At 41.0% G+C, this 13,868-nt stretch overlaps 1 protein-coding gene across 1 annotated transcript in view; it reads left to right on the top strand.

Annotated features, from left to right (window-relative positions):
* Positions 1-13,868, top strand: part of SLC9A9 (solute carrier family 9 member A9) — a 657,846-nt gene that overhangs the window by 533,004 nt on the left and 110,974 nt on the right. Inside the window, exon 14 of the mRNA XM_005888754.2 lies at positions 7,409-7,488. Within this exon, the coding sequence (XP_005888816.2) occupies positions 7,409-7,488 (80 nt within the window). The remainder of the gene's footprint in view (positions 1-7,408; positions 7,489-13,868) is intronic.

Below are 13,868 nucleotides of genomic sequence, written 5' to 3' on the forward strand. Positions count from 1 at the left end.
CAAAAACAATAACAAGGAAGAGGGAGCAGAAGATGGTAGCTACTATTTAGTGGTTAGGCACCATATATAAAATCACATTTAGTCTCTAACTTGACCAATCAATATACATATTATAAACCTCACTTTTTTAAGAGTAAAGCTTTTATTTAGTTAGTTATGGCTGCACTGGATCTTTGCTGCTGCGTGGGCTTTCACTAGTTGTGGCAAGCAGGGGCTATTCCAGTTGCAGCGTGCAGGCTTCTCATCACAGTGGCTCTTTTACTGGACAGCGTGGGCTCTAGGGCCTGTGGGCTTCGACAGTTGTTGCAGGGGGGCTCAGTAGTTGTGGCACATGCGCTTAGCTGCCCAACGTCACGTGGGATCTCTCTGGACCAGGGATCAAACCCGTGTCCCCTCTGCTGGCAGATGGATTCTTAATCACTTGACCACCAGGGAAGTCCTAAACCCTATTTTATAAAGGATGAAATTGGAGTTCCAAGAATTGAACCAGCTTTCCCAAGACAACATAAAAATTCCAGCCACTGCAACAATACCCAAACTCAACTTCTAGTTCCACAGCTTATGAAACTGTTGTTCTCAGCTTGAATTGTTTTCTGCTTGCACTCTACCTCTTCACACCACCATTGGGAAAGGGCCTCCTGGCAGAACAAAAGGAGAATATAGGGCTCTTTTCATTTGTTTTCCTTCTTTCAAGGGTCACAGTCCTTTGCTGCCTGAACTCTATCACATATTTATGGCACCAGTTATTCTACCAGCCAGTATGTATTTTGAAAGTAGTTTTGTAAGGGGAAACATTGTTCTGTTTCATTTCACTTTCAGGCAAAAATATAACACTCTGTTCGATTCAGTTCAGTTGCTCAGTCATGTCCAACAGGCCTCCCTGTCCATCACCAATTCCTGGAGCTTACTCAAACTCATGTCCATGAGTCGGTGATGCCATCCAACCATCTCATCCTTTGTCATCCCCTTATCCTTCAATCTTTCCCAGCACTCAAATCACAAGTCTAAATGCAAGACCCTAATCTATGCTATGGTGTTCGTGATTTGGAGTACTGTCATTGGGGGAAAGCATGAGCTAGGATCTTCTTGCTCTGAAGTACCTTTTCAACTCCAGTGCCTTTTACATGTAGAACTTACAATTCTATTAGTAGTATGTAGTTGTATCAGACTTCTACAGCTGCACAATAAATTGTCCTGAAAATTAGTGGCTTGAAATAACAAACATTTATTACCTCACAGTTTCTATGGGTCAGGAATCTGAAAGCAAATTAGCTGAGTGTTTCTGGTGCAGGGTCTCTCCTGAGGTTGCAGTCAGGATGTCAGCCAGAGTTAGTCATCTGAAGGCTCGCCTGGGACTGAAGGATCCACTTCCATGTTGGCAGGAGGCCTCAGTTCCTTGCTCACTCTTCAAGAAGACTCAGACCCTTACCATATAGATCTCTCCACAGAGCTGCTTGAGTGTCCTAACAATATGGTAGCTGACTTCCCTCCAGTGCTTCAAGACAGACAGCAAGGAGGAAACCACAATGCCTTTTTATGACATACTCTTGGATATCACCATCCCTTCTGCTCCATTCTATTGGTTAAAAATGGGTCACTAAGTATGGTCCGCACTCAATAGGAAGGGAAATTAGTCTCCATTTTTTTAACTCATGTCTACTATTTATTGGACAATCTGTGAAGCACTGTGCTACAAAGGGCTTCTCATGGAAGCCCTATGAGGTAGGGATTGCATCCACATCTCACAGAGAAGACAACAGTTTCAGAAGAATAAGCCACTTGCCCCTGATCAAACTTCAAGGGAGAAAATCTCCATCTTTTAAAGGAATAGGTACCAAAGAGTCTGTGAATCTACGTTTTTAAATCACCAAAGTATTATACTTACCTGAGCTGATTTATTTTCACTGAATTAACTTGAATCCTTTGTACAGACATAATTATTTTGAAGCAGTCCCCATCCTTTTTTTGTGGTAGTGAAACCATGAGTTTAGCCCATCTGGTTATATATCTGTGATGTCTAAGTTTCCTCTTAGCAGTTTTATTCATTCTTATCTGGTTGTTTCCTTCATTTTTTTTTCTCCCTAAGCATGTATTTTCTGACTATACCTTCTTGGGAACATTTATGAATTTATCATGGTGTGGGGAAGGTAGAAATGTTTGCATAAAATACTTGATATGTGGAGGCTAAGAATTAATTTAACTTTTTAAAACATAAATTTGAAAAAAATTTCCTTTTGCCTCTCAATTGTATATGCCCCCGCTCTTCAGAACCCAGAAATCTTTCCCTTTAGGGACAGAGACTCTAGTCCTCTTCTTGGTCATCATAAAATCAAGGCAATAAATTTGAAATTATCACATGAATACATTCCAAACTGGGGGAGATGGCAGGGCAAAAGTACTGCTATCAAATTCTATTCACACTTACTACTGGAAAAAGTGCTCTGGAACCTTAAGGGACCCTACAGACTTATTATGATAATTACCTGTCATTGTCATCATTCTGTACAACCTCCATTGACTTTAGTATTGAATACGAAATCTTGAGAAATAGAAAGGAAAATCTTCTCTCTCTTAATCCACCGAATCCCCATGAAGTGAGGAGCACTCCCATATGCTTAGCCCAGAGCAGAGGTTCATCTGGTTCACTTAGCAAAGGTCCCTCATTTGAATATTGATAGAGGGATGTATTTACATTGGCTTAGTTCTTTCTCACTAAGGTTAATACAACAAACAATCCCCTCTTGCTTCAGCATCTGGTTTTCAAAGATTTCTTGCCAGAGCCTTTTGTTTTCTCTCAGGGGTCCAAATAAGCATAAAACAAAGAGTATCTTCATAATTTCCCTCTTGCTCCCTTTCTAGGGTGTTGCTAGAGGGGTCACTTAAAAGACAACTACTCACTCCCTACTGTGCTCCGCCACTTCCCAACCTCTGATCTATTCCCTTGTTTAAGGAGAAAAAGGAAAGACACCAAATGCCCCCGTCGTTTGTACATTTTCCCAGAAATAGAGGATAATAAAGGAACCCAAAATTGCACATATATCAAACACTCTGCCTCTTAGAAGTATCAAGGGCAAATAAAAGCTAAGATTCAATGCCCTTGAATCTCCAGTTCCCATTTACAGCTGTGAAACATGAGGCTCACAGTTGGAAAGTGTATCATTATTATTGAATGGGAGACAGTCGAGAGAACTCAAATCTTGGTCTTCAGTTTCTGGATCCTCCGCTCGTTCCAACATGTGTGCCACTTCCTCTCTGGCATCCAAAAACTCAGAAGAGAAGATATATTGCTAACAATAAAGAAAATATCACCATGTTCCAGATTTTTCTGATGACTGCTCACATCCATTGTCCTGGGGTGTGATCTGGTCTCAGCTTCAGAATGATTTAGGTAAATTGATGCTACCTGCTGTCCTCTGCCCATCTGGGCCCTCCCAGGGGCTTGCCCTCTGTGCTGCCTCATCAGATACTTCCCATGTTCCTGGGTGGCTGCAAAGGCTGGCCTTCCCTTGGAACATTTATCTTCAACCCCCAGTGAACAAGCAGAGCACGTAGTGGACTAACTCATTTATTTCTCCTCATTTATTGATGGCCTTTCATAACCAAGTTATTAAGTCATCAATAACTTCAGAGAAATAAATGAATGGATCCAGAACTGGGCCAACAGATATTTAAGACATACTCTGAACATTTTATCTCAGATCAGCAGAAAAAGTCAATGCTTGGGTCCTCACTGGTATTTTCCTTACCTGGAAACACATGTTCTATATTTTATTGTAATGGAAACCCAGTATATTTCTCTATAAAGTAGTGAAATGACTAACATCTCCAGTATCCCAAGTAAATTAAAGTTTGAAAAATAGATTATAAGTGTTAACATTTTTTCCCAAAATACCATCTAGTATGTGTTGCTCTCATCAGCTGGCAAAAAAAAAAAAAATAGTTCTGGAATATTTGCCAGAAATAGATTATAAACTTTCAGGAGTGTTTGTAAATTCTGATATTCCCCTCAGGAGATAAACTAAAATGAAAAGGAGATGGAAAAGGGAGTGAAAGGCAGGGAGGGTTTCTAAGACCCTGAGAAACCCTTGAAACCAGTATTTAGGAGTCTAAAGAAATTTATAACACTAAAGTTAAGTTTCTATACAGATAACTTTCCGACATGTCAGTGGTTCAGCCACCTGAGAGGAGCTATGCATTTTCATTATGTTTGGGGGTATATACAGCTGCTCTGTCTCAACCTTGGGTTGAGACATTTGCTCTAGTTTGCTCTTCACTAACCCTGGGACCTCACGATGAGAATCTTGGCTGCTGCTGAGAAGCCACAAGTGTGGTTGGAAACCTCTCTGTGCCACAGTTACCTCAGTTTCCTCATCTGTAAAGTGGGAATAATAATATACAAGCAGCACTTTGAATAGTGTCTGGCACATGGTATCTGTTCAAGAAGTGTCAGCTGTTATTGTTGTTGTCATTAATGATAATACAGTATTTTCCATATGCTTAGGACCTCAGAAACCAGTCAATCTAATTTCCTCAATTCATTTTACAGACAAGGAGACTGCAACCCAAATAGCTTATCAAGCAATGTACATTCTTTTCAACATTTAAAGGCTGAGTGAGAGACCAGCAGAAAGAACATCATCTTTGTTTTTTATTAACTTTTTATTTTGTATTGGAGTATAGCCTATTAACAATGTTGTGATAGTTTTAGATGGACAGTAAAGGATACTGTCATACATACACATGTATCCATTCTCCCCTAAACTTCTTTCCCATGCAGGCTGCCACATAAAATTGAACAGAATCCATTTTGTATATAGCAATGTGTACATGTTGATCCCAAACTTCCTAACTATCCCTTCCCCACTCCTTCCCCCTGGCAACCAAAACTTTGTTCTCTAAGTTTGTGAGTCTGTTTCTGTTACAACATCACCTTTAGAATCCATGAGTCGTACATTCCAGTACTAGCGCTGCAGCCTGCTCGCTGTGTGACTTTGGACTCACCTCTTCTCTTTGAATCTCGCTAGATCCTCACTTGTAAAATAGGTATAATACAACTTACACTGATGGATTGTGTGAAAACTGAAAAATAATGACTGAAAAAGTTAATGACTGGATAATGTGACCAACACACTGCCTAGGAATTAATGAGCATTCCATAGCTGAGGACTATTACTGCAAATGTCATTCAACTGGGCTACTGCAGAGTGGGGGCTAGAAGCCTGGGCCCCTGATTGCCAACTAAGCTCACCACTACACAGCCCACCTTAGCTGAGAAACAAACAACCAAACAAAAAAACAGAAATTTGCTTAACTCCTTTCTATCAGTTTTCTTCAATGACTGTCTTGTCATCAGTGGATGTTACTAGCTATCAAAATTAACTATGCCTCTTGATGGATTAAATTTATAACTCCTTATTGTTCTTAAAAAAAAAAAGAAAGCAAAGAAAGCAAGAACTCCCCAGTGTTGGCCTAGAACTTTTCTACCTAGTTTAGTTTAGGGAGAACAGTTTTACTCTCCCAGCTGTGCCCCAGCTGCTGACCTGTTTGAGAGATGGTGACTCAGAAACAGCTTGCAAATGTTCCAAGATGATGAAGAAAACACTAAGTATAGCAACAACTTTGCAAATCTGACACCTTTTGCAAGGTAGAAATAGCTAGAGAAAGTTTCAGGGAAGAATGGAAATTGAACTGGACACCCTGGTTTCCTTTTAGTGGAAATGTAATGAATAAATTCTAACTCTAGATAACAGGGCATGGCATTCCAGGTGTATCAGAAAACAGATCTATGGAACTCAAACATCCATGGAAAGATCATGGATGTCCCACTGAGGAGCTTGGGGGTGGGGCATGAGGTCAGGTAAGTTTGAGAAAAGCTTCCCTCTCAAAAGTTTACAATGCTCACTTATAAATTAAAGATTCTAAAAATTTCTGTAAATAGCAATCCTGCTTAACCTGCTCAAACCCACCTTTTCCTGAATGATTAGCACAGGATTTCCATCGACATCACATGGAACAGTGGCATGCTAAGGAACGCTATTTAGGAAACTGTTCCGTGTTGGAAATCAGAGGTCTTCAAACACCAATGAGAAAGCCTGCCTGTTTGGGTTCTCATTCTATTGTTGAGTTTCAGTTTCAATCATTTTAGACAGAGTTTAGATGGCTGCCTAGAAAGGGATCACACTTAAGCTTTCTTACATCCCCATTTCGTTTGTGAGGCATGGAACTGAAGCCCCTGCTGTGACATGTGTTTTGGAGCAGAATCCAGCCTTTTGTGTTCAGTTATTTATCATTAACCATCAGTGGTACTGTCTGGAGAGGGGAATAAAAAGTAAATACATTAAATGAAGCAAATTAACTTAGATTCATCTAAAGGCTGGCTTTGGAGCACCCAGTGGTTTGTCACTGTCTTCCATGCATCCTGATTTCTTGAAAATGTTCACTTACTTGTGGACTGTGAACTCTTGAACCATTTGGGGATGGAAACCAAGGGTCCAAACAAAGCAATGAAATCCATTTTAATATATAAATGCTTTTAATGATGGAGATAATTGCAACTGATTGAAGTCTGGAATTTTCTTTTCTTAATATGTGAAATGGGATACAAAGAAAAAGATTAAATGTCACTGAATCTCCTTCATACCACACTGCAATGTTCATTATCATCCACCTTTATAAAGTTCACAAAAATTTTTCACCTTTTCCCTTTTTCTCCCATTTTTATCATCTACTGTTACATAATCACCCACCACATGCTTTCTTTTTGTCCTTCTTAATTCCTTTTCTTTGTCCCTCCCACTGTGGTCCTTTTGGAAAAGAGAGGGGAGGCAAGGGGGCTGGGAGATAAACACATTCAGTTATTATAGGCTTCTTAACAAGAATGTCTATTTCAAAATTTCAGAATTGAAGGGAAAGATATCAAGAAATTAACCAGGGCCTTTGGTAGTGATCTATCGAAAAGAAAATGAATGAAAACTAGTTTAACAATGATTAGACTGTTAGCCCTTTAGTCTTGACCTTTTGGTAAATCATAAATAAATACCATCCAAATTTGAGAGAAGTAACTGCCAAATTCCCACAACAGCAATCTGACAGAAATATCATTTTTATTGGTGTCAAAAAAGTGGCATTTCTAAGCTGTTTACTAAAACAGGGATTATTAAGAAAAGTAAATGTTGAATTATGCCACAGGAGTCTCATCCATATGGCAAGATCTATGAGCTAATTGCTTGGCAGCTGCTTCACCATTTAGATAAAAACGCCTCTACCTGGAAAGTTTTTTTTTTTTTTAAGTGGTTTAATTTGATATATAGTTAAAATATACTGAATACATACTATATATTAATGTTGATATGTCAGTATTTTATATTGATCATTTCTCTAATGACTTCTTCTACTGTCCCTTCTCCAGGAAGCAAATAATTTGGGTAAAAGCACGACAAAATCAGAGAGCGCCTGGCTCTTCAGAATGTGGTACGGCTTTGACCACAAGTATCCTTTGGTAATGATCATCTTCCAGCTCCTTCTACATGGCAAACATGAACTTTGAGCACCTCATCACTGAGGTGTGTGCCTCTGCTCGGCAAGAAACACCAAAAGGTAAAGTGAATTTGTGACCAAATTAACTGAAAGGATGATTTCAAATAATCAAAACGTATGTCATTTATACTTATGTGTTGCGAAGAGCTAACGTGAAATCTCTCAGAAACAACTGAATTTGGTGTGTGTGTGACAGTCTACAATTTCCTAACGCCAGATGACAAAATCGTGGAGTCTTGAAAAATGGACCTATCTTACTAATTTTACTGCTCATGCCTTTGTAAAAATATCGTATTTCTGGTGGAGTCAGTCAGGATGACAAAGCTCCTTCACCCTTCTGCTAGGGACCCATTTATCTGGTTTTGTTTCATGCTGTAAAAAATGAAAGGGGAGGGGAGAAGGGAGAAGGAATGGTCCAAGGAGAAGAGTGAGTCCCGTCATCACACTGTGAAATAATACTACTTTGTTTTCCAGGAAACACTTGAGTAAGTTTTGTTTTTTTTTTTTCTAGTGAAGGGCAATTTTAAAATTCTAGCAATCAGTGTAAACATGGTGGCTCGATACACGTTGCCCTGTGACTCACAGGGCTAAGAAGTCAGGCCTGGAGGGCTTTGCCATTGTGAGTTGCAGTAAGCGGTCCATCTCTAATCCCAGGCAAAAGCGCCACAGAAGAAAGGAAAGAAATGCGCTGAAAATTGAATGTGTTGGGTCTTTGTAGTTAGTTTTCCACAGTCACAAATCCCTCTCCTTTCAGGGAGAAAATGTCAGTCACTGGGTGATTTTAAAGCAGCTTGGCAGTGATTAAAGCCACAGCAGATCAGTGGGAGAGGAAGAAGAATTAAGAACGGGTATAAGAAAGTCAAAGAATAAGATGAAGAAGAGGTAAAAGTGGAAAGGGAAGAGGAGGCAAGAGAAATACAGGAAATTCACAGCAAAAAGGAAAACAAATTAGAGGAATAACTACAGAAAAATACAAGTAAGATTGACTCAAATAATCAGAAGTAAATCAAGGTTAAAATTCGAAAGCAATTCTGGGAGAGTAGAGCATTCCAAGAATTATGAAGTAGAGATGTGGAAGGTAGAGGCTTTCTGAGACTATGGTTTTGTTTTTCTGTATTCCTGTTATCTATGGACAAATACCTTGTCTTGCTCAATCTTGAGCTTTCGTGGCAGTGTGGGCTGCCTGCACCCTAAAAGTGGCCCATCTTGGCCATTAACTGCCTCCAGGAGGTGCTGTACCCCATTAACCACTCACTGGTCCCTGGCTTTTAGCAGGTTATGCAGGTTTATGCTCCAGGTTGTGTTTCTTCTAGAAATACATCTCCCCTGCCATTGCTTAGGTATCAGTAACCAAATTTGTAAGAAGTTGTAAAAAGCTGGCTAAAGAGTACATATAACGGCTGCTTGGTTATGACAAAATGTACAGGAAGATAATGTTTTGGGGTTCCTGGACCCGAGATCTGACTTGTGTGAACAGAGGCTTCCCCATCCATCCAAGCAATGTGCTGGATACAAGCTCAGTGTCCTACAACTCGACTCAATCCTGACATTGCCCATCTGGATACAGTGTCAGATCCTCTCAGGTAAGGGCTTGGTCCCACAGCCCTCACCACTTCAGATGCCAGCCACAAGCCCAGGTTGCTACCTCTGCTTCCAATCTATCGGCTACAGGTTGGAGGTTCCATGACCTCCTCCTTGGATTCGATTAATTTGCTAGAAAACTTCACAGAACTCAGAAAAACGTTTTACTTACTAGATCACTGGTTTATTATAAAAGGATATAACTCAGGAAAAGCCAGATGGAAGAAGTGCACAAGAGAAAGGACACGGAACCCCCATGGACTCTGTGGGTACACCACTCTCCCCAAATCTCCGCCTGTTCACCAACCTCTAAATTCTCCTCAGCTCCATCCTTTTGAGGTTTTGTGGAGGCTTCATTGCATAGGCACAATGGATGAATCATTGGCCCTTGGTGACTGAAATCCATTACCAGTCCTTCCCTCTTTCCCAGACATGGGGAAGGCAGGGCTTGAAAGTCCCAACCCTCTAATCACATGGTTGGCTCTCCTGGTATCCAGCTCCTGACCTTAGACAGGGTCCAAACGTCACCCATTAACATAACAGAGGATGCCTTTTTGCTTTCATCACTTAGGAAATTTAAGGGTTTTAGGAGCTCTGAGACAAAACTAGGGATGAAGACCAAATTGATATTTCTTATCATAAACCACAATATCACAAAACGGCAAATCAGAAATTTGATAAAAGGTGGTTCTGTTCAAATTCTGACAGTGTTGTAAGGAATGCTTTACAATGAAGAAAAGAAACAAAATGGAAAAAAATAACTGGGAGACAAGAAAACGAAAGTGGCAACCCTCCCCAAGTTGTATCTTAGAGCAGTACACTAAATTCAGATGACGTCATAGACTTTGTCCCACGTTTCACCAGGGGATTATTTCCATGTGATTATGGGCAGACTAGCAAAAAATGAAGGCAGACTTAACACTCTTAGTAATATCTCTTCTCATGGTAATTTGTCCTCCTGTGCATTCATTCTAGAAATTGCAGGACGACCATCACTGCATAAATATATTTTCTCTTAGACAACAGAGCTTTTATATCCCAGTTGTGCTCTGAATTCATACCCAGAGAGTAGCAAAACCTACAAATTTCCACTCTGTACACTCTTGATTTATCTGTGTTTTTAGAGATAAATTATTCTCTTGGCATTTATGTTCATTCTGTTGTCCCCCCAGAACCCAGGTGTTGTGCCCCAATGGACCTCATGGGTAGGCTATGCCAGGTGTGATCAGGGTACAGCTGATCTCCCTGTTCCAGGGTCAGGTTGCCTGGCTCAGGCCAAAACAGAAATTGTGAGGCCGAAAGAAATGGACCATGCAGTTTGGAGCCGCTCAAGTTTAATTTTAGTAAAACTGCATCCTGCAAATGAAACGTCATAAAGAATTACTGGCAAAAGAAAAAGAAGAATAAATGAGCCTTTGTATGTACCTTTATCAGTCAGCATTCTCTGGAGAAACAGAATCAGTAAGGAGTACACACACACACTCGTATACATACGTACACCTATTCGCATACACATACACATGGGTTTACTTCAAGGAAATGGTTTAATGAGTTTGTGAGGGTGGCAAGTCCAGAATTTGTAGGGTAGGCTCTTAATCTAGAAACTCTCAAGAGGAGCTAAGATTCAGTAACCTTGAGATAAAATTTCTTCTTCCTCAGGGAAACCTCATTTTGCTCTTAAGTCCACTCAACTGATCAGATGAGACCCACTTATGTTACTGAGGATCATCTCTTTAAGGTGAACTGACTGTAGGTGCTAACCACACCTACAGAACCCTTCATAGCAACACCTAGATTAGGGTGTTGTTTTTTTAATTGGAGTATAATTGCTTCACAGTGTTGTACAGTAACATGAATCAGCTATAAGTAGACATACATCCACTCCCTCTTGAGCCTCCTTCCTACCCCTCTAGGTCCTCTTACAGCACCAAGTTGGGCTCCCTGTGTTATACAGTGGCTTTCCACTAGCCATTTATTTTCCTGTGGTAGTTTTAGAGTTTGATTGAATAACAAGGTAGTCTAGTCAAAAAAAGACATAAATCTTAAGTGTCACAGTACTCAGTTCACATTCAACTATTGTCCAATATTCAGACTCAAAGAAGAAACATCCTCAACTCACCATCGGTATCAATAAAAAACAAGTCACTATTGTTCATATAGTTTTGTTTTCTTTTTTTGCTTTATCATAGCATAATTAATATACACTATTGTTTTTGTTCAGTCACTGAATCATGTCTGACTCTTTTGCAACCCCATGGATTGTAGCCTGCCAGGCTCCTCTGTCTGTGGAATTTCCCAGACAAGAATTCTGGAGTGAGTTGCTATTTCCTTCTCCAGAGGATCTTCCTGACCCAAGGACTGAACCTGTGTCTCCTGTGCAAGAGGTATCTCCTGCCCTGCATGTGGATTCTTTACCTCTGAGCAACCAGGGAAGCCCAGTTAATACACATGCATTCCTATAAAAATTTTCCAGAAGCTACAGAAGAATAAAAATGATAAAAATTAGCATTCCATAAGGATGAACAATGGCCAAGTACTGTGTTGAGTGCTTCACATTATAATTTCATGTCACCTCCACAGCTCTGTAGGCGGGTAGGAGGGTCTAAGGGTATAATACCACACAAATGGACTACTGATTGTGTCCACCTCTGATGAAACAGCCTGAGCTCTCTCATTCAAGAACGTTGCTGGAAGCCTATGGTGCCAAAATTGATGATTAATTAAGATTGCGTTATGATTCCCTGTGGGCAGCAATTCTGAGTCATGCGATGCAAAGCAGATATTGAGAAGGGGAAGATGTTACTGCACACCAGTGCTTTGCCATCAAGAACATTATTTTGTTTAATCCTAATAACCACCCTTTCAGTTTCATTCTCACAAAGCCTCTCTTTGAGGTGGAAGAAACAAAACCTCAAAGGACTTAAATAGCTTTCTTAAGGTTCCATACCTAGTGTCGGTTCCATGGTTCAAGCCCAGATCTATCACAGTCTAAAACCCATAAATACCCTTAAATGAACTTTATCATTAACAACTCTGTGTCCTTGATAGCCCTTATTTACATGCAAACCCCATCTCCATGCCTTCAGAATGTCACTATTAAAGCAGTGACTATTATGACTGCTCACACTGTATCGTGCAGAGCTCACATCTCATACATTTGTTGACTATATATGGGGTGATGCTTTGAGAAGACTCTTGAGAGTCCCTTGGACAGCAAGGGGATCAAATCAGTCAATCAACCCTGAATATTCATTGGAAGGACTGATGCTGAAGCTCCAGTACTTTGGCCACCTGATGCAAACAGCTGGACTCACTGGAAAAGACCCTGATGTTGGGAAAGATTGAAAGCAGGAGGGGAAGAGGACGACTGAGGATGAGACAGTTGGATGGCATCACCGATTCAATGGACATGAACTTGGGGAAACTTCAGAAGATGGTGAGAGACAGGGAGGCCTGGCTTGCTATAGTCCATGTGGTCACAAAGAGTCAGACACGACTTGGTGACTGAACCCACACAAGGTTAGGGATCCTGGTAGGTCACCCTAAGGACCTACCACCCTACCACTGAGGAGTCTCCAAGTTTCTGAATCAGGTTCTCAGCTTTTCAGAGGCAGAGAATTCAGTATGCCAAAGACTCCAAGAATGACTTAGTTTCATAGAGATGGATGCACTCTAGCCAAGCTCCAGGAGGGACAAGTAGAAAGCAAACGTCAAATTCCTAAATCATCATAGGTATCCTCATGGCAGGGAGGGAAATTCTTTTTTCTTTATTTCTTTACTTTTAAATCTATTTTCGGCTGCGCTGGGTCTTCGATGCTGCACATAGGCTTTCTCTAGTTGCAGTGAGTAGGGGCTACCCTTCACTGCGGTGTGCGGGTTTCTCACTGTGGTGGCTTCTCTCGTTGTGGTGCACAGGCTGTAGGGCATGCGGGCTTCAGCAGTTGTGCTCCCAGCTCTAGAGCGCAGACTCAGCAGTTGCGGTGCAGCTGCTTAATCGCTCAGTGATATATGGGATTTTCCCCATAAGTGATCGATCGACACACGGGATCAAACCCATGTCCCCTGCATTGGCAGGCAGATTCTTAACCATTGGACCACCAGGGAAGCCTGGGGAGGGATAGTCCTTCCCAGCCTTTGGAAGGGTCAAGTCACAATCTGGTCCCTGATGTCCCTCTGGCCCCCTCTCTTCGTCTTGCTCACTGGCTCACTCTACTCCAGCCCCCGTGGCCTTCCTGAGATGCACCAAGCACCTCACTGCTTCAGGGCATTTGCACTGCTCCTCTTCCTGCCCTCTCACTTGGGATACTCTTCTCTCAGACATTCACATGCCTCCCTCACCTCTTTTATCCAGCTTGGCAGTGAGACCTTCCAGGTTCCATATTTAAAGTAGCTGTCCCAAGAGAAGCACTCCCCCACCCCTTCCCTGCTTTGTTTTTCACCGTTATGCTTATTACCATCTGACGCTGTGTGTATTTTTTGTATTTGTTATAATATTCTCCACCAACCAGGATATATGCTTTTTGGGGACAGGGATCTGAGTCTGTACTCAAGGCATAGAATAGTATTTAGCACACCATGAACACTCAATATATATTCTTTGAATGAATGAATCAAGCAAGCAAGTAACATTTTCTATCCAGGGCACCTTCATTCTACACACTGATGTAACAGAAAAATCCAATTAATTATCTGAAGGTTGCTAAGTGTGTATGAAAACAGAGCAAGGCAGAGCAGGTAATCTTAGTTGTTTT

This window comes from Bos mutus, chromosome 1 (genome assembly GCF_027580195.1).
Source record: "Bos mutus isolate GX-2022 chromosome 1, NWIPB_WYAK_1.1, whole genome shotgun sequence".
NCBI lineage: Eukaryota > Metazoa > Chordata > Mammalia > Artiodactyla > Bovidae > Bos > Bos mutus.